The sequence below is a fragment of the Macrotis lagotis genome, chromosome 5 (genome assembly GCF_037893015.1).
Source record: "Macrotis lagotis isolate mMagLag1 chromosome 5, bilby.v1.9.chrom.fasta, whole genome shotgun sequence".
NCBI lineage: Eukaryota > Metazoa > Chordata > Mammalia > Peramelemorphia > Peramelidae > Macrotis > Macrotis lagotis.
The window spans coordinates 14,445,694-14,465,142 of record NC_133662.1 but is presented as its reverse complement, the minus strand read 5'-3'; the positions used below and the strand labels follow the sequence as shown (position 1 = coordinate 14,465,142).

Genomic DNA, 19,449 nt, shown 5'->3' with positions numbered 1-19,449 from the left:
GTACAGGGAATTTCTTCATTTTGGATTTCCCCATATCATTGAAATTACATCTCTGGCCTCTCTCCCTATCCCTACCAATTTAAAGAGATTTTTAGAATCATATGATTGTAATAATACCATCAGAGACCAAAAAGTTCAGTGAACACCTTCATTTTTACAAGTGAACCTCCTTCAAGTTGGGTGTGATATATGAAAAACCTGGAAAGGCAGGGTTTCTGGGTAATTAATAATCAATTTATTATTAGGCTAGTCATCATTCAATAAATTGATAATCAATGGTTTCTCTTGATAACTAAAGACAAAATACATGGAGAGCCTGAAAGCTTTAAATAATCCTTTAGAGGGAATTCCATTGACAATTGAAAATCAACGTTGGTTAGTGGACATTTAATGAGAAGGTAGGCTAGAAATCTTCTGAGAATATAGCTTGATCTTGAGACTCAGCTTCCTCCAGAAATCTGGACAGAGGAATCCATCTCCATACAGACCACTTCATAAGGTGGATCACCCTAAACTCTAATGGTTGGGTACAAGGACAAAGGTTCATTTCCTCTGGATAAGAATTCCGATTTTACAGAGAAAACATCTCCCAGTTGGGTGATGTTAGGGTCAAGAGTAATCTCAATCAATCATGTCCTTCAGAGGCAGACCTTCCACAGGATCTAGATCTCAGTGAAGAAACAGAGGAGAAAAACTTAAATACCAGTTTAATAATTGTTTATTAATATAATAGTAAAATAATTTCTTTCACGGGAAAATCTTCAGGTGACATGTGAAGGAGAGATTGGACTTTTTGTTACTCTGAATCAATGCATCAACAAATGTTTATTAAGTATATGCTGTGTGCCAGACCTTGATATTAGAGATAGAAAGACAAAAAAAAATTGGTTCCTGTCCTTAGGAAGTTTACATTCTAATGGAGAAAACAACATAAATCATAGCACACTAGAAAAATAGAGAACAAAAGGAAGGTAGCTGTCCAGGGGATGAGTCCTGAAGGAAGCCAGGGATTCAAAAGGTCAGAAGTTAGGAAGAAGAGCATTACAGGGATGAGAGCTAACCAAAACAGAGGCAGTGATGGAAGAGAGAGGGTTGTGCTTGAAGTACAGCAGGCAGGCAAGCTAATATTTCTGGATTAGAATGGCTAGAACAGATTAGAGTTTAAGAAGGTTGGGAACCCAAGAAGGGGCCAAATTTTGAGGATCTACCAAAGGATTTCTAGGTGGCATAGTGAATAAGAGAGTAGAGTGTGGAGTCAGGAAGACTTCTTTTTTGAGTTCAAATACAGCCTTAAGTACTGAACAACTATGTGACCTTGGACAAGTAACTTACCCTTGCTTGCCTCATTTTCCTCATCTATAAAATGAGCTGGAAAAGACCCCAAATGGGATCAAAAAAGTCAAAACACAAATGAATAATAGCAAAGGACTTCCTATTAGAACTTGGAGGTGATAGGGAGCCTTTAGATTTTATTGAGTTGGGGGAGTGACTTTGATCTACACTTTAGAAAAATCACTTTGGCAACTGAGTAGAGGCTAGACTAGAATGGGGAGACACTTGGGTAACTGGATGTGTAGGGTAAGAGAAGAGGACTGTTTGTAAGAATGCCTTGCTTTGGGAGATTAGTTTCCCTTTGTTGATGGTTTGAAAACAGAGATTAAATGAAGATCAGTTAGATCATTTAACCATTGGCTAGGTTGATGGGATTCCTTTTGGATATATTTTGGTCTAGAATCTTGCTGAGTTCATTCCCAAATGTAAAAAACTATGATTACATGAGGAAATTGAGGTTCAGAAAAGAGAATGGACTTGTCCAAGGTCACAAAGCAAGTTAGTGTGAGAGTCAAGACTAGACCCCAAGTCTCTTGACTCATTGTCCAGTATTATTGCTATGATGCCCTCAGTGAAACTTTATAATTTTCAAGTGTGTCAAATTATTTGAACCAGACTAACAAAATGTGGCCCCAATGGTAGAATTCCTTAAAAGAGTCTGCTTTAAGGAAGAGAAAAAACCACCTAATGAGCCTGTTTACTAGAAGTAAGTGGTGCAGGTCTGACATGCTTGAGGGTTACTTGAAGACATATGACAAAATGCATTCTCCTAAATAGGTTAAATTTTTCCCCTGGTTTCTTGTTTATACTTGTTATTTGCTTAACAAACTTTTTATTGGAATTAGAGACTTCATCTAGGACTTTTTTTGCTTGTTTTTTTTCTGTCTTTCCATATTTCATTTCTTTCTCTTTCTTCCTTTCTTGTCAAAATTTTTGAATGAATGAAGTTGTGGTACAAGAGTCTGAGAACTTAGATTATCCCTCCCATCTCTGAGACTTCCTACCTCTGTTACTTTAGGCAAATCCTTCTGCCTCAGTTTCCTTATCTGTAAAATGAGGAAGTTACACTGCTATATGGTCTTTGACAATCCTTTTGGCTACAGATCTATAAGCAGTTTTTCAGAGGCAGCATAGTAAGGTGGATAGGACCAATGGACTTGGAGTCAGGGAGACTGAGTTTGAATCTTACTTAATAGTTTTATGACCACCACCCCCCACAACAAATCATTTAACCTCTCTATTCTTCAGTTTTCTCAAATACAACATGGAAAGGGCTTTGACTCAATGACCATTAAAGTCCCTTCCTGCTCATAATTTATGATCCTATAAGTAAACATTTTTATTATTTAGTTATATCCAATTCTTTTTTACCCTATTTGGAATTTTCATGGCAAAGATATTAGGAGGATTTGCCATTCCTTTCTCCAGCTCATTTTACAGAAGATGAAACAGAGACAAACTGGGTTAAGTGACTTGCCCAGGTCTAAGAAGTGTCTAAGACCAGATTTGAACTCTGGAAGATGTCTCCCTGACTCCAGGTCTGATACTCTATTCACTATGCCACTAGCTTTCCCAGGATAGGAGCACATACCACAGTCCAGATGATTGTTTTGTAGCTGAAGCTGACTTATTGGTGATAGTATCAGAGGAAGGAGATTTTTTTTTGCAAGGCATCTGGGGTTAAGTGACTTGCCCAAGGCCACACAGCTAGATAATTATTAAGTGTCTGAGGCCAGATTTGAACCCAGGTACTCCTGAATCCAGGGCCGGTACTCTATCCACTGCACCACCTAGCCGCCCCAGGGGAAGGATTTTAAGAAAATATTTAATGTTGAGTCTGCCTTTGTCTCTTGCCCCGTATCTCTTCTGTTGCTTATGATTCTGTGGCTTTCTGCCCAGTTTTCTCACCTTCTTATTTTTCAGTGTTTTTTCCAGTCAGTTCATTATTGACCTTAACCTCTAGTCTTATTTCCTGTCTCCATTTAGGATGCTTCCTAAAGCTCCAAGATGCTCCTCTGACCCCTTCCAGCCTTCCCCCCTGGGAACCTCTTCACATCCAAAGGTTCAGAGTCAGAGGGCATTTCTCCAGCCACACAGAGCCTGTATGGACAAGATGGGGATTGCCACAAGTCCTTCCTCCAACTCAGTGGAGGCTAGAGGCAGGCTCTCCTTGGAGATTCTACAGCTCTCATCCCCAAGATCCTGACCGCAACCCTAAGTGCCTTAACACAGAGATATCAGGTATCCCAGCTACACCCAGACTCTCTCCCATCTCAGACCACCTGACCCACCTGGATTCAGAGGGGCGGGCTGCCATGGTCGATGTGGGCAGAAAGCCAACCACAGAGCGGGTGGCTGTGGCTTCAGCCACAGTCTTCCTGGGACTTGAGGCCTTCAATCTTGTCCGCCAGAACCAGCTACAGAAGGGAGATGCCTTGGCTGTGGCCCAGCTGGCAGGAATCCAGGCATCAAAACTGACCAGCCAGCTTATCCCACTGTGCCATCATGTTACTCTGAGCCATACCCAGGTCCAGTTGGAGCTGGATGCTGCCCGCCATGCTGTAGTGATCCAAGCATCATGCCGGGCTTGGGGCCCCACTGGTGTGGAAATGGAAGCCCTGACTTCTGCCACCATAGCTGCCCTCACTCTCTATGATATGTGCAAAGCAGTCAGCAGAGACATTGTCCTGGGAGAGATCAAACTGCTTAGCAAAACAGGGGGGCAGCGAGGGGACTTTAAGAGAAGCTTATCAACCTAAGCCCCAACTCTGACAGTCTGATGTTCCCTCCCTTCCTGAGTATCTGCATCAGATTTTGTATCGGCATCTGGGATGATGAATGGATAAGGATGAATGGGTCTGAGACATCTTTGTCTGGGTCACTGTGCCCTTTTGTCATTCCCCATTATCCAAGACCGAAGAATGTCAGAGCTGGAGGTACCTTAAGAATATTCTAGTCATGAATTCAGAGCCAAATTTCATCTAGTCCAAAACTCATTTTACTTAATGAGAAAACTGAGACCCAACGTGGGAGAGTAACAAGCTAGGATGAAGGTTTGGGGATGTCACAACCAGTCAGAGACAGAAATGGGGTTAGAATTCTCATTTTATATCTAGGGAAGTGAGATTAAGAAGGATACTTTATCTTTGCAGAATATCCAACACGTTTATATCCATAATATCATTTGACCCCTGAAATAATGCTGAGGCCAGCAATGGGGAGCCAAATGTCCAAATCATCTACAAGTTAAATCAACGACCCTGGATAAAAGAGTTTATTAATACCCCATCTCCAACTCCCAATATAGTCTCCCTTACCATTTTTTACACCTTTTTTATCTTTGCTTTGGTTCAAGTCTTGATACACAGTTTTAAGTTACAAAGCTTAAAGGAACACTAAGATTTTGGAGATATCCTATATTGGTTCCCTTGTCTGCTCAGTCCCCTACCCTCATTCCACATAGATGCACCCTCCCTTACTGGGAGAGGACTTTGGTCCATTTTCTTTTTTTAGAAAGGGAAATAGGGAGGATATACAGGCCTTGGGGATTTGTGCTTTGTTGGTTTTATTGATGCCCTTAATTTTTTTTTTTACATCACAGTCATTTCCACATATACCCTTTACCTCTATGAGCCTTCTTTTATGATTGAAACAAATGGTTAAGGAAAAACCAGCCAAGGCAGAGGCTACATCTGATTGTAGAGGTAACATTCCATAACTGTCATCTCCCATCTCAGCAATCCAAGGAAGGTGGTTCATTTCTTCACTTCTTTTCTAAACCTGAGTTTATTCTTAATTTTCTTGTGATAGCCTTGCTCCAGCTAGCCAGAGATACAGAGATTTATGGGTGGTCACCACATACTCCCTTCTTTCCGCATTCCTAGGAAGTTTATGTAGGTGGGGTAGGAAAAGGAATTTTTTCAAGAGGATGAATGAGAATGATTTCCATCTTAGCTAGGGTGTTCAGGTATTTACAATTGGAAGAGAATTTAGTAACCATTGCTGGTTTGAGTTTATTTCTTTCTGGCTCAGGAATATAGTCTGACACTTTCCCTCTCCAACTCATATGCTTCTGCAGATTTGTCTTAATTATCCTATTTCACAGAGGTGATGCAGTGGATAAGTTGTTGGGCCTGGAATCAGGAAAACTCATCTTCCTGGGTTCAAATCTGACACTTTCAAATTATGAAAGTTTCTTCACCCTGTTTGCCTCAGTTTCCTTCTCTTTAAAATGAACTGGAGAAGGAAATGACAACTTCGTCCAATATCTTTGCTAAAAAAAAAAGAATGAACAATAATATTGAATAAACCCTTGACAATGATTTTTAAAGAATAATAGAAGTGAAGATTTTAGCAAGGAAGGATAACGAGAATGACTAAGGATTTAAGGCAGCTCTAAGATTCCTCATTCCCTCTCCCTCTACATTAACTCAAAATCTTCCCATTTGCTGATTTTTAACTGAGCTAATAACCTATGAGGTGAGTCTGGCAACTAGATGTCTATCCTCTAAATGTTAGTTCTAATAAACCCTTTCTTCTCTAAACTGGAGTCCAGTTAGGACTCCAGGCTTTCCTTCTCATACCTTTATCAGCTTCAGCCACTTAGTTTCTTTGAAAATAGTACAGCCAGGCCTCCACCCTACTATCAAATGGAATGGCTCCCAACCATGGGCTATTAAGAGTTACAAAGGTCCTATTTTCCTACCCTTAACCAACAGCAGGAAAGCCTATTCCCCTTTCCAACCAGTTTGAGACACATGAACATCTTACCATACCTTACATGTTTGCTCACTAGAAAGGGTTGTAATACCAGATTAGATGACATGTAAAAAAGACTTTTTTCTTGTTTTTACAGTAACCCATTCCCTAGGACCCACCTTACCCTCTTTGCTTAAACCTATGATTTCTCTCCACCCTCAGCAGTCTTGCCTTTGGTGTCCTGGTCCTAGCTTTTCTTCTTTCTCTGGGATTCCATCTCCCTGTCATCTCCCCAAGTTCCAAAACATAAACTCACTTTTTGTGGCAAAAAGAGACAATTTAACAAAGATGAGGCACAAGAGAGGCAGTAAAGGGGCTGTACGGATTTAATATTTTTAGTATTACAGTATATTCTTATAAAAAAAGGTGCGAATAAAAAAGGACACTACAGATTTTGTACATTAGACTCATTGTCTGAAATAGCTGGTGAATGTGATGATGTCACTGAGGTGTGACTAATAGGAGGGGACAGCCCCAGTTTGGGGGTTTGGGAGAGACCGACAAGAGAAGATACCTTTTCCTCCCTCCCACCCCTGCCTTAGATTCCTCCGCTAGCAAGCTTCCTCTTATAGGAGATCTAGACATGGAAGCCAAGGGCAGGTCTGAGTCTGGGGTCTGTTTTGGGTATATGGGGGAAGATTCAGCAGTGTTGGGGAAGGGGGTGGAATTTCATTACATCAAACATAAATTCTACATTTGATGTAAAATTGAACAGTGGGAAAATTTTATCCCAAGAAAAGGCAAATTGGGAATGAAGAGTGAAGGGCAAAGGACAAAACTTAATGGTTTGTAAAAGATTAAAACATGGCAGTACACCAGGTACCAATTTGACCCAGCCTCTCTGGGGCATTGGTCAATGACTCCTCCCTTCCCCCAATTCTTGCTGGGCCAGCCTCTTCAGTCAGTCTGTTGGGGAGATGGTGGGGAGCTAATCTTGCCAAGCAGCTTCTACTGCCTCCATCGGCCCTCTGGGCCAACAAGAACTAGGGAACAATAAATAGAAATCGGGCTCCCCGGGCTGATGGGCCTCATCTACATTAGAAATAAACTAAAGGTAATTGAATGTGCCAAATGCTCCTGGACAGAGAGGCACAATATCCACCATGTAGCTCCAGAGGTCAGTATCTGGGACTTTTCCTGTGGCAGTACAAGGGGGATGCCAAGAGGAAGAAACACATGTTGGAGCTGGGCTACCCTACCCTAGGTCACCCTCTGGAGTGGAACTGTGTTGTAGGGTCAGGGTCTGGAATACTAGCACTGTTCTCTTGACAGCTTGGGTAGAGGAGGGGGACAAGGAGCTGAAGTGGTTTGCATCTTGGGGGTACACCAGGACAAAGGAAAGTTCCACCAGATTGGTCACCTTTCAACATTCCATCTTCCATCTCCTTCACTCCTTGGACAAATGTGACTGAAATCCTTCCTAACACCTCCTTGGGATCAGGAAATATATGTGAGAGAGGGACAGCTTTTAATCAGAACTCCCCTCACATCCCTCCCCAACATCCCCAGTCTAGACAATTCAGCTCCCTCCTCTTTCTTATTTGCCCTTGTCCATTCTACACTTGGGTAGAAACACCTCCACTCCATTCCCTCATCTTTTCCTCTAACCCAACTCACACAACACATGCCGAGGACATGCTTCTCAGAGGGCAGTCTGGTCTCCCCTCTAGGGTCTCCTCTCTTGTCTCTCAGGCAAGGTCCAGATGCCTTGCCTTCAACCACCCAGATCGCCCAGGATGCTCACTGCCCCCCCTCCTAAAAACCTTAAGATTGGCAGCTGGAGAGTGGGCCTGCTCATCAGACCACCATGAGGAGGGAGATTTGGTCAGAGCAAAAAAAAAATGTTAAAAAGGTATGAAGTAAAAAAGAGAATCTAGTTGTGACTCCAAGGGAAAGGCACTTAAAGGTTGAATGTCATGATAAATGAAGGGGAGAAAGTCCACTGCAAATAGAAGCTTAGCTTCCTGCCTCCACCACATACCTCTGGTCTTCCTAATTCTTTGGAGATAAGAAATTAGAAGGCAGGGTGTCAGTAAGCTAACCAAAGGACAGTGTAAGATGAAAGTTAAAATGGAGGTGGAGGGGGTGGAGAAGACTTTCTAGAGCTGTAAAGGGGTTATCAACAGGTCTTGTTAACCTGTTCCCCCCCCTCTTCTACCTTCTTCAATCATGGTTACTATTTTAGCAGCTGGGGAGTGGGGAACAGATTTATGAGCTGGGAGGAAGGGGCTAGAGCCCTCTCTCCTTCCTAGCTCCAAGTTCTACCCTTCACTGACAACTTGGTGAAGGAAACCACACTCCATCACTCATAGTTCTTTGAATCCACAACCCTCATTTTGGATCTGAGCTTGGTCCTCCTGGTCCAAAATGAGAAGTCCCTTATTGGAGATATGTAAACATGGACTGGATATATTGGGTCTGATTTTCGGGGTATGGCTTTAAAAATATGTGACCACCTCAAGAATACTGTGGAAAAATTACTTGTCTCGTCCACCCTATTGAGGGTTCACTCTTCAACTGAGGGAAGAGAAAACTTTCTTCTAAGTGGCTCTCTACCCATCCACACACAAACCAAGGCCTTCCCTAAGATAGACCCTTGGACAACCAGGGAAGAAAAGGGGTCGGCTGTTCCCACTTTTATGAGACAAGCTGCCTTGGAAATTAGGCATAGTCTGAAAGAAGTGAGGCTGTGAGCAAATAAGTTTCTTTAAGAGAACAGGAAAAAATCAAACCCGGAACTGAGGTTGGGGTGTTCTCTGGGTTCCAGACAGAGGATGCACATTATTCCATGTCTCCAGGACAATGGTCAGTGGGTACGTACATTGAAGGGGTTGGGGAATGGGGTGGGTAAGGATGAGGTGCAGGTTGAAGCTGAAGAGGACAAGATGTTAGGGTTTATGTTTCAGAGGTGTGTGGGGAGGTAAGTTTTGGAAAGGGACCTAGGCAGCTGATCCCAAATTATTCCCCTCCAAGAAGAGGAAGAGGGAACAGTGGCAAGCCAGATTCCATTTTGGTGTAGGGAATACAGTCTTTATACATAAGCCCAAATCCTTGACTTTGGCTATAATATAAATGTTTCACTGAAGGTAAGACAAAGGCCCAGTCAGTTTCACCATTACTGAGTTTCATCTTTACCAAAATTGTACTGAGGAAAATAACCCAATTCTCTAGCTCATGATGAGACTGTCTTCTTTCCTTAAATCCCTTTTTTTTGCATTGGCCACATTCATATCCTTCCCTCCATTCATCTTTCCATTCTACTCACTTCTTAGACAAGCTTATCTGAAATCCTAACACAGTCAGGGTAGAAGATTAACAAACCTTGTTTGTGTTTTGACAGCTTTCATTAAATCTATTTTCCCCCCTTTTCTCTTTCATCTAAGTAGAACAATTTGTCTTCAGGTTTACAGCCAGAACTATCCCTAACCTAGATGCTTCAGGTCTCTATTCAAGAGAAAGGGGTGTCAGTACCATTTTAGCTCTCAGAGGCCATACAAAGAAAATTCTGCCTTCCCCCTGCCCTTTCCCCATCAGTGAAATCTCAACATCTTGGTTTGTCTTTGGGGGGTGGGGTTCAGAGCTGATATATGAGATGCCAGAACCATTCTATGCCAACATACAGGTACCCAGGTGGAGCTGTGGACCCTCAGCACAACTTCTAAGCATCCCTTGGAAGTCCCCAGACTTCTGGCTGAGGAACAATAGAGATCACTGGAGGTGCTTTCAGGACAGGATTCAGTCACAGCAGAATGGGGAGCAGGACTGAAGAGGAGTAGTTAGAGAAGTAAGGGGGATTCACTTGGGCCAGCCTCACACCACCGCCCCAAACCCAGCTTAAGCAACCAATTAGGCAACCCCCTACTTTATCCCTTTTAGTCCTCCCTCAGTTTCCTTGAGCTGCAGCATCCTCCTTCTGCCAACAAAGTCTCCAAGTCAATAATTTAGCTTGTTCACTGCCCGCTCTCGGCTTATTTCGAGTGTTTGGGCCCCTGACCGCTTGCGACTTCGTTTGAGCTTGGACAAGTCCTTGTCAAAGACTTCACCTGAGCGCAGAGCAGATACCAGATCATCGAACTCCCCACCCTCCTCCAAGGAGGTGACACCAACAGCTGCCTTCCGCTGATGACGCTCTCGATCCCGTTGCTCCTTCAGCTGGGGATGAAGACAGGCCAGGTCAATCAGCAGTGGGAGGGAGGCCAGCCCAAGGAAAGACTGGGAAATCAATCTTTCTCACTCCTTCCCCACTGGGGAACTGGAGAAGGTGGGAATTCATAGTCCCACCTTCTCAAAAGTGACCCAGTTTATTATTAATAACAACATAATATTGATAACTAGCATTTAAATAATGGGTTTTGTTTGCTTTTGCAAACAAAGCACTTTGCATAAAGAAAAAAATACATCAAAAGATCTCCCAGATTCATCTTCTTACTAAACTGCCCTACAGGCTGCAGTGAATAATGAGCTGGGTCTGAAGTTAAGAAGATCTGAATTCAAATAAAACTTAAGATATTAGCTGTATGACCCTGGGTAATTGGCTATAAAAAAAAAATCTCCATTTGCCTCAGTTTCCCCAACTAAAAATGGAAATAATAACACTACCTACCTTGCAAGATTGTTGTTAGGATCAAATGAGCTATTTGTAAAGTACCTAATGAAGTTTCTATACTCGACAAATGTTTGTTCCCTTCACCCCCAAGAGCTTCACACTGATTATTAGTTCTCCTTGAATCCTAAAATCCTCTTCCTCATGGTCTTTCCTTCTTCCCTCCAAAGTCTTTCAGTTCCTGTCTATTTTCAATAGCTGGGAAAGGGAAAGGACTGGCCAATAGCCCAATCCTCAAGAGTCCTCCCAGATCCAATATACTTCCCAAACCCTTGTTGCTCCCTAAAAAGTAGTACTCCCCAACCATTCCTCATTTCTTCAGTATTTTTTACTCTTCCCACCTCCTCTACCACCCTCATTGCCTCTCCCTACCATGGCTTCCATTCGAGTCCGTCTCTCCTCCTCCTCTTTCTTTCTCCTCATGCTTTCCAGGTCCTGCCGGGCCTCAGAGAAGGCTTGAAGGAAGGTATCAAAGATGCCAAAAAACTCATCCGGCTGCATCTTGCCCTCGGGTTCTCCAAAGTGCTTCAGTGCCCTGGCAAACTGTTATTGGGAAGAGAGCGAGGAGAGGGATCAGGATAGGGAGGGATCTCTGGTTGGCTCAGAGAGGATCAGGAAGATGGAAGCATCCCCTACCTTGTCCCTGGCTTCATTGAGTTGATCCTCCAGCTCTGAAAAACTGAAGCTGGCAACTGTGATGAAGTCGCTCATGATTGGGACAAACTTATCCCCGGACTCCCTTTGCTGGTGCTTCTGATATTCTAGCTCCTATTGAAGTGAGGAGAAAAATGGAATAGAAAGAGGATTTCAGACTAAAATTATTCAGTTTTAAAAGGGAGGAATTAGGGTTTCCCCCCACTTCTTTCTATTAATAGGAATACAGTCTCAGAATTTCTTAACCTGGAAGGATCTTCAAAAGACTTTGGAATCCATTTCCCTGTCTATTATCACCTTTGCCCTCAGGCTGAGCAGACTTGAGGAAGGGAGAAGAGAAAGTTTTCTCCTCTTTTTAGGGACTTTCATAGAAACTGATTCTTCAGCCTTTTACCACAAACTATCTGTGTTTTTCCTGCTATATCTAGTCTCAAACAATGGCCTCTGCAATGAAACACCATTGCCATTCTGCTTGCTCCCTGTCAGCATGTTTCTTCCCAGAACCACCACATCCAACTAGAGGGGAAGGGAAAGCAAAGTGTGACCCTGGTTCTTTCTCTCCCATCCCCATCAGGAAAAACTACCCAGAGGCTAAGAGAAGGTTGCAGGATATTTCAATATTTGATCAATATAAGCTAGCATCCAGGAAACATTTGTAAGGATGCTCTAGTGCAGAGAACCAACTCCTTAAAGGAAAATTGATATCTTCAGTCTCACACAGAGAAATAAGAAAGTATCTTGAATTAAATTCATGTAGTGAGACCAGTCCCTTATATTCCCCTTGGCCTCAGTTTCCTTAACTGTTAAATGAGGGGAGAGAAGCAACACAAACCCTAGAATCAGGAAGACCTGAGTTCAAATCCAAGCTCAAATACTTACTAGTCTGATCCTGGGCAAGTCACTTAACCCCAATTGTTTCCAAAAATAAAAAATAAAATGAAGGGATTAGACTGGATGACCTCTAGAGTTCTTATGGGCCCGTTTGTCAAGCCTAGCATCCCCTTCTCAGAATTATGCCTTTCAATTCATAAAATAAAATTCACAGAATTTTTTTTTAATGTCTTCCAGCTCTGGATCTATGATCTTCTGATGCTCATTATCCAGATAGTTTCTAGGACTAGCTCTTTGTCTCTTACCAGCATATGTTTAGGGCACCTTCCACTCTCTGATTTCTCCAGCTCCCTCTCTCCCTGCCTCCCTCCCTCCAGACTAAAAGGAATATAAACTAGTTGTATTATCAAATTAAGTCAAACATAAGGAAAGACAAAATTGAAAGTGAATTCATGCCAAACAGAAATGACTGTTGTTTGAATTGGACCCTAAATAGAGAAAGAAATTTGAGGAGAAATCATGGCCATTGTCAATCAATGTGCCATTGCCAAGTACAGCTCTTACCCGGTAGCTGCAGCAGTGTGTCAAGTGCTGGGTGGGGCAAGGTAGGGATTAGGGTTGGGCAGGAACCAGAGAAGCATAAAGTACAATCACAAATGCTAAGCTACTTAATAAGTAGCTTAAATCAAGTTGGGAGAACAAAAAAATCCTAATACACAAGAAACATTCCTGAAGGGGGGGGGGGGCTTTGCCAACCCACCCAGAGGGCCCATCCCTATGAAAAGCTCTCTCTAAACTTCTTTCCTCATTTAATGACAACTCCCAAGTCTTAGGGCAAGGGAATCCAGGGGTAGGTACTCACCGCCTCCACAGCTTTCAACCCTTTTTTGATGCTGTTTACTTCCTTCTCCAGCTCTGACAGACTGTAGGGAAACAGGTCATGGACTGGTCTGTAATTTCCCAGCTTGGAAAGGGGCAGAGTGCAGGGGATCCGAGGGAGAGAAGGAAGTCTTCCCAAACACCCACTTTTCACAGAACTTTTTAAAAGAGATCTCCCCCCACCTCTAAGTTTCCTGGTGGAATTAAGGACAAGATTCTGATTTTCTATATGACTTCATTATATTTATTTAAAAGCTAAGTTTTTATGTGAAAAGCTATATTTTTCATCAAAAGAGAGAAAACTCTGGTTAGATAAATTCTGTGCAGTCAATTTTCATTTGCAATGTTGGTTATCTGCAGCAAAAGTTCATTGTCTGGTTGACTTCTCCCTACCACACAGTAAATTTTGGGAGCTACTCTCCCTTTCTTCCAGTCCCTCTTTCTCATAGAAGCCCAGTGGAAAGGTCTAGAAGGCAGGAGAGACTTGTCTAGGAGCCTAGCCTGCCAGAACAATAATAGAGAAGGATGTATTCACTCACTTGACTTTGGCAGCTTCAGGGAGATGCTGAAGCTCGGTAGGCATGTTGAGGATGTCAGGGAAATTCTTCTCCAAAATCATGATCAAATAATGGAGCAATGAGATGTTCCTGCAGTTGGGAGGTGGGAAAAGAATTGTTCACAGAGCATAGCAAGAAAGAAATCCAAGCAGTACCCAAAGGAAATGTGGAATCATGGGTGAGAAGACAGGGCAGCAGAAAGACAGGGAGGTTGGGAGGGTGGAAGAAGGATTCTCACCTGTCAATACTGGACTTGGTGTCAACAATCTTATTGAGGCTGGAAACTCGGAAACCATAAGCTCCCCCTCGTTGTCCCTTGTTCATGTAGTTGCCAATGGCAAGGACGACTTCCAAGAGATGCTTTAGTCGGTGGCTGCGTGTCAGTTCCTTGGAGGCCAGCAGGAGGGCTACGAGGTAGAGGTGGGTCACTCCCAGAAATGAGGGAGACCCCTAACACTGGCCTGGGGGCAGCCATAAGGAAGGAGAGCAAATTCCATTCCCCAAAGGAATATTATAACACGAAGCTCAGACTGCAGGACCCAGGCTTCAGAGTGGAAGTGGTAGCCTCCTACCTCCAGGGATCATTGCCCCTCAACCAGTCCAAGGCTGGTTCTAAGCTCACTTCTTCCAGTCTTCCTAGATGAACTGGAAGAGTGGTTGTCAATACTCACTGCCACACAACCCATAATATTTGATGCCTTTATAATGGATCTCTCCACTAACTCCTCTGCTTGTTCATGATATAATTACTGTCAACTCTCAATTATCTTTATAGTGGGGAGGGAGAAGTGGTAAACAATTCAGCAACACTTTCATCTTCCAAAAAAAAAAAGACTTCAAAAAGACATGTTTTCCTAATCATTTCATAAATTGTATTTACAGGGGAAAATAAAAACACCAGACCAAGTTTCACGTCCCAGCTTTGAAGCTCACTACCTGTAGGACCACAGACTAATCCCTTCATCTTTCACTTTCATCATTTGCAAAATAAAAATGACAATGCTTGCAAACTATCTAGGTCCCATGGGGTAATTGTAAGTCTTAGAGATTAATGGGGAATTCCATTGGTACCAGGAAGCCTCAGTTAAGGAAACTGTCTCTACCAATTTAAGTATACTGCTCCCCTTTAGGTAACTTGGAGACCTTAGAGAATTACCTGATTCAGTAAGAGGTTAAGTGACTGCCCAGGTTAACACAATCAATAGGTATTAGAGGCAACTTGAATCTGGGTCTTGTTGTCCATCAGGCATACCATGCTGTCTCTCTTTTTGGCCATAAATATTGTAGTATATAATGTATAAGTATATTATGTAAATTTTATTTATATAGCATATATACTATATAGTATATATGTATATTATATACATTTGTATATATAAATATATAGCATATAAATGATATAGTATATAAATTTATCACAAAATGTCATATTTATTGTATATTATATGATTATATAATATAATTATGTCATGTGTAACATATTATTCATAATATATAATTGGAGAATACAATATATTATATTGGATTACATATATCATATTACATATGAAATCATTCTTTTTATCATTATATAACTGTTTAATATAATTACATATCATATACTAATGCATTTATAGCTTATATAATATCAGCAACAACTTGCATAATTATCATACAATAATATTTATATTATTGTATGTTAATTATATTAATAATTATGATGATAATCTGCACAAAACTGAAAGATAGCTAGGAAGAATTCATTTAAATAATATTATTTTTGAAAAGTATGTTCATTTATTTGTACATCCTGAAAATCTGTCCATTTCCAGTATGATAAGTCCAATGGTAATTATGTTATATGCCACTTAGAGACATGATGAGGCTGAAGATCTACAGACTCTCACTGGGCTCCCTGCCCTACCCCAGTCTGGCATGACTATAGTAGAATATAGTAGCAATAGTAGAGTATAGTAGCAATAGGGTAGATTTGAAATGAATGGGGAGACTCTGTATTCAACTTGATTCTGATTCTGATTCTACTTGAGAATCCTGAGGATGCCTATAGTTAGAATTTCCAGTCTTCTCATTGAAAGCCAGCGCTCTGGTGTCCAGCAGAGGGTGCTCAAGCTATTTCTTAAATGTGAGACTAATTGGTGAGTTGGAACCTCTGGTGTCTTACTCATGGACTACTTTACCACCATGTTGGAATCCCCTTCTTGGATGAGGGAGGGTAAGGGATGGAAGTCTGGAGAAACCTTCCTACTCCTGCTTCCTCAAACACCCACCTTTTTCTCTGCCTAATGGGCTCCTTCATCATTCTCATTTCCTACCAAGTTAATCACCGTCTCCTTTTTTGCAGTCAATTAGACCCTTTCTATCATTTCTTTTAGGAAACTTGAGTTCCTAGCATCCTAGGGTCTAGGAAGGAGGGGGAGATATACTTGATGAGTTCAGTCTTGCCTTCTGCGTCCACAAGCACAAAAGGTCAAAGCCAGAAGGGACCCTCGTTTTACAAATGAAAATCAGAAAGGTTATTTGATTCCTCTAAAGTCAAATAGCTAATTAGTAGCACAGTTATGTTTTCCATTCCATTATGCATCAGCTGCCCTAATAAAAGAACTAAATATTCCAGATCAGTTAAACACATTTTATCTATCTTCTCCATCTTCATTCCCTTGCTCGAGTGTCCCTCCTCTAGTATACTCATCTTCTGTCTAATCCAGTTTTAAGAATAATGCATTTTATATTTATGTAACTTTTATTCCATACTGGGTTGCTGTATGGTATAGTCATATAACAAACCATTTCCCTTATTGATCAATCATTAGGATCATTAATGGACCTTAATGGTCATCTAGCACAATTCTTTAATTTTACAGATAAGGGAACTGAGACCCATAGGCATCTTCATGCTGAGGTACCACAAGTGCTATCTGGACAATATGTATATCAACACACATGCATATGTTTTCTAATGGGGTGAGTTTTCAATTTTGTAATTGACTTGGGATTTATTTGAGGATCTGCAGAGATTTCATATACCATTCCCTGCTCTGTAGCATTTTAATGTTTTTGTTTCTGGTCTCCTTAGTTTTTCCATATTTAAAATATGCCCATCCTAACCCTTAACTTCAGTCTCCTTTAACCCAAGATCTCCTATAAGCCTCCCCCAAACTTACCTTCTACTTTAGGTTTGGTCTCTGCCAGTCTCTCTTGAAATTTTTTCTTAAAGAAGAGAGCCTGTAGACGCTGCTGGTAGTGATCAATCCTATGGGGGAAAGGGAAGAGGGTCTTGAGGAGTCATTTCAATAGTCAGCTCTAGATCCAGTCCTCCATGTCCTCATCAGTAGCCCTATCCTATCCTCTCACACAAGACAGAGTGCAGAGAGGAACCAGACATCCCAAGACTTCCACTTGCTCCCTGAGAGGTCTTAGGCAAACTACTTAATCTTTCTGGACCTCAGCTTCTTCATCTGCAAAATGATGGAGTTGGAAGAGAAGACCTCTAATGCTTAAATTATGGAAAATGCACTTACTAGAATGAGAGCCTGGAGACCTGAGAACTAGTTCTGAATCTATTACTAATTTATTTTGGATCCTCAGGTAAGTCATTTCCTGCTCTATGACTCAGTTTTCTCATACACAAAATAAGGAAGCTGGACTAAATGGCCTATGAGATCCTTTTGCAAACCTAGAGTTACAGGCTCCTGCTCCTCATCGGCTCTCTTTGATCCTTTGTGTCTGCTTCCCCAAGAAATCAGTTCTGTTCCTTCCTTTTCTCCCCCTTGACCACAATTCTCATCCCTCCCCTGGTTTCTTGTGCTAGCTCAAACCTATTCACATTAAAGAATAGGGGGTCAACTCAAAGCCACACACATTAACCCAACCAATCCCTCTACCCATTGTGCCCGGACCTGCTCATCTCATAGAGGAAACGGTCAGCCCGGGCCATTCGATCTATCTCATGCTTGTGCTCCTCAAGGAGGTCGATATCACTCTTCTCAGGGATGAACTTGAGAAGCTGTGGAGGGAGACATAAGGAACAGACAAGAAACTCAGTAAGAAGCTATGGAACAGAGACTGGCAGAGAAGGATATTTATCTCATAATTACCTAAAATAGGGAAAGGGGAGGGGTTTAAAAATAGACCAGTTTTTAATCCATCTCCACTTGTTTAGATCTAGTAGTGCCCCAGGGCAGGATGGATGAGTTGACCTTTTTGGCTAAACTCATTACAGGACTCTAAGCTCTCCTTGTATAGGGATGAAGCCCTCACTGCCCCCCCCATTTCCTCTTATGACTGTGAGCTCACCCCTTTTTTGCTTTGAAAATGATGACAGGATATTGCCAAGACTCACAGAAGAATGATGTGGTGACAGAAATTGCCATTTTATTCCTTCTATTACAGTCCCATTTCCATCCCTTTCTCCCATTACTATCTCATTTTATCCCTTTCTTCCCTAAAAAAAGGACTAGTACAGGGTCATTTTCACTTTCCTTAAAACTTCTCTGAGTCCTAAACCCTGATTTTTGTTAATTCTGATTTATTCCTGGGTTCTGAATATCAGAAAGGAAAGAGCCCCATATTCCCTTTGCCTGAGCATCAGGTCTCACCTGCTCCAGCATGTCTTTAGCCAGGTCCTCCTCCTCATCCATCTTGAGCACAGCTCGTCGGATTTCCTCATTAGAGAGCTTCAACCTAATTACAAGATTCTACCTTGTTAGCAATCTGCTGTAGAGATTTCCTAATCCCACTTCAGATCTTTTATTACCTTCCTTATTTATTTTCCCCCTATCAATATCAGGTAATGTATATGCTTCTCCTTGAACAAAAACATACCTCATCTCAGGGTCACCACCTCTACGCTTCCAAGATGGACCAAAAACCAGTTCATTCTTTAATTCACCAACTTAACTTTTTACCTACTTAACTCATTTCCCCTCACACACAGAGTTGTTTGTTCAGTCATCTAATTTCTACTGCTTTTTTGTTTGTTTTTAATCCTGGTTGCCTCCGACATCTGTAGCACTAGAACTTATTAGCTGTTATTTAGATGGATTTAACTTTGATTCTAGAGAAGGGACAAAGATTCCTGGCTCCTTCCCTAACCTCTATACATCAATTAATCAATCAAACATTTATTAGGCATTTATTAAGCCCAACCACAAATCTCTTAAAAATTGATGGTACTCTTGTGCTCCGCCTTTTCATCAAGGGACTAATTGTCTACTTTCTTGGCATTCTGAAGTGGCCTTAGTGTTCCACCTTCTGCTGGATCTTGGGAAACTCAAGTGCTTGGATAGATGCCATAATATTTCCTTCTTCTTTCCCTAGAGAACAGTCCTTTTTCTCAATTCAGAATCCTATAGAGCAGGCATTCTTAACCTTTTTTGTGTCATGGACTCCTTTAGCAGCTTGGTTAAACCTAAAGATTCCTTCTCTGAATAATAGTTTAAAGTTTATCAAGTATATAGGATTATAAAGGAAATCATGATGTATAATATCTGATATTATTTAAATATACATATATATATATTAGTTATCAAAATTTTTAAAAAGTAGATTAGGAATTCCTGCCAAAGAAGATGATTTCTTTCCATTATCAAGGAGAGGGAAACTGAGGCATGGGACTTAATCCAAAAAACAGAAGGGAGTGAGTCCAAGACAGAGCTAAGAATAGGCTATGGGACTGTGACCTGTGGCCCCCAAGCTCAGGCAAGGAGGCTCACACAGAAGCAGAGCTGTTGGTTTGGATACTGCCTGTCTTGTTCTGCATGTAAAGCAACATGTTTTGAGATTGAGATCATTCAACCCCATGGGCATATTCTGACCCAGGCCTCTTGGTGCGTGCTC

At 41.7% G+C, this 19,449-nt stretch overlaps 2 protein-coding genes across 7 annotated transcripts in view; one reads left to right on the top strand and one right to left on the bottom strand.

Annotated features, from left to right (window-relative positions):
* Nucleotides 1-6,494, top strand: part of MOCS1 (molybdenum cofactor synthesis 1) — a 40,552-nt gene extending 34,058 nt beyond the window's left edge. For 3 of the 4 annotated variants that reach the window (XM_074236859.1, XM_074236861.1, XM_074236860.1), the window contains one exon: nucleotides 3,319-6,494. In XM_074236859.1, the coding sequence (XP_074092960.1) occupies nucleotides 3,319-4,091 (773 nt within the window). In that variant the 3' untranslated portion in view covers nucleotides 4,092-6,494. The remainder of the gene's footprint in view (nucleotides 1-3,318) is intronic. The other variant, XM_074236862.1, reaches the window with a different exon arrangement.
* DAAM2 (dishevelled associated activator of morphogenesis 2) overlaps nucleotides 755-19,449 on the bottom strand; it is a 146,443-nt gene continuing 127,748 nt past the window's right edge. For 2 of the 3 annotated variants that reach the window (XM_074236857.1, XM_074236856.1), the window contains exons 18-26: nucleotides 18,210-18,294; nucleotides 17,511-17,617; nucleotides 16,776-16,864; nucleotides 13,853-14,021; nucleotides 13,597-13,704; nucleotides 13,041-13,101; nucleotides 11,330-11,461; nucleotides 11,066-11,236; nucleotides 755-10,242 (exon numbers count right to left, since the gene is read on the bottom strand). In XM_074236857.1, the coding sequence (XP_074092958.1) occupies nucleotides 10,024-10,242; nucleotides 11,066-11,236; nucleotides 11,330-11,461; nucleotides 13,041-13,101; nucleotides 13,597-13,704; nucleotides 13,853-14,021; nucleotides 16,776-16,864; nucleotides 17,511-17,617; nucleotides 18,210-18,294 (1,141 nt within the window). In that variant the 3' untranslated portion in view covers nucleotides 755-10,023. The remainder of the gene's footprint in view (nucleotides 10,243-11,065; nucleotides 11,237-11,329; nucleotides 11,462-13,040; nucleotides 13,102-13,596; nucleotides 13,705-13,852; nucleotides 14,022-16,775; nucleotides 16,865-17,510; nucleotides 17,618-18,209; nucleotides 18,295-19,449) is intronic. The other variant, XM_074236858.1, reaches the window with a different exon arrangement.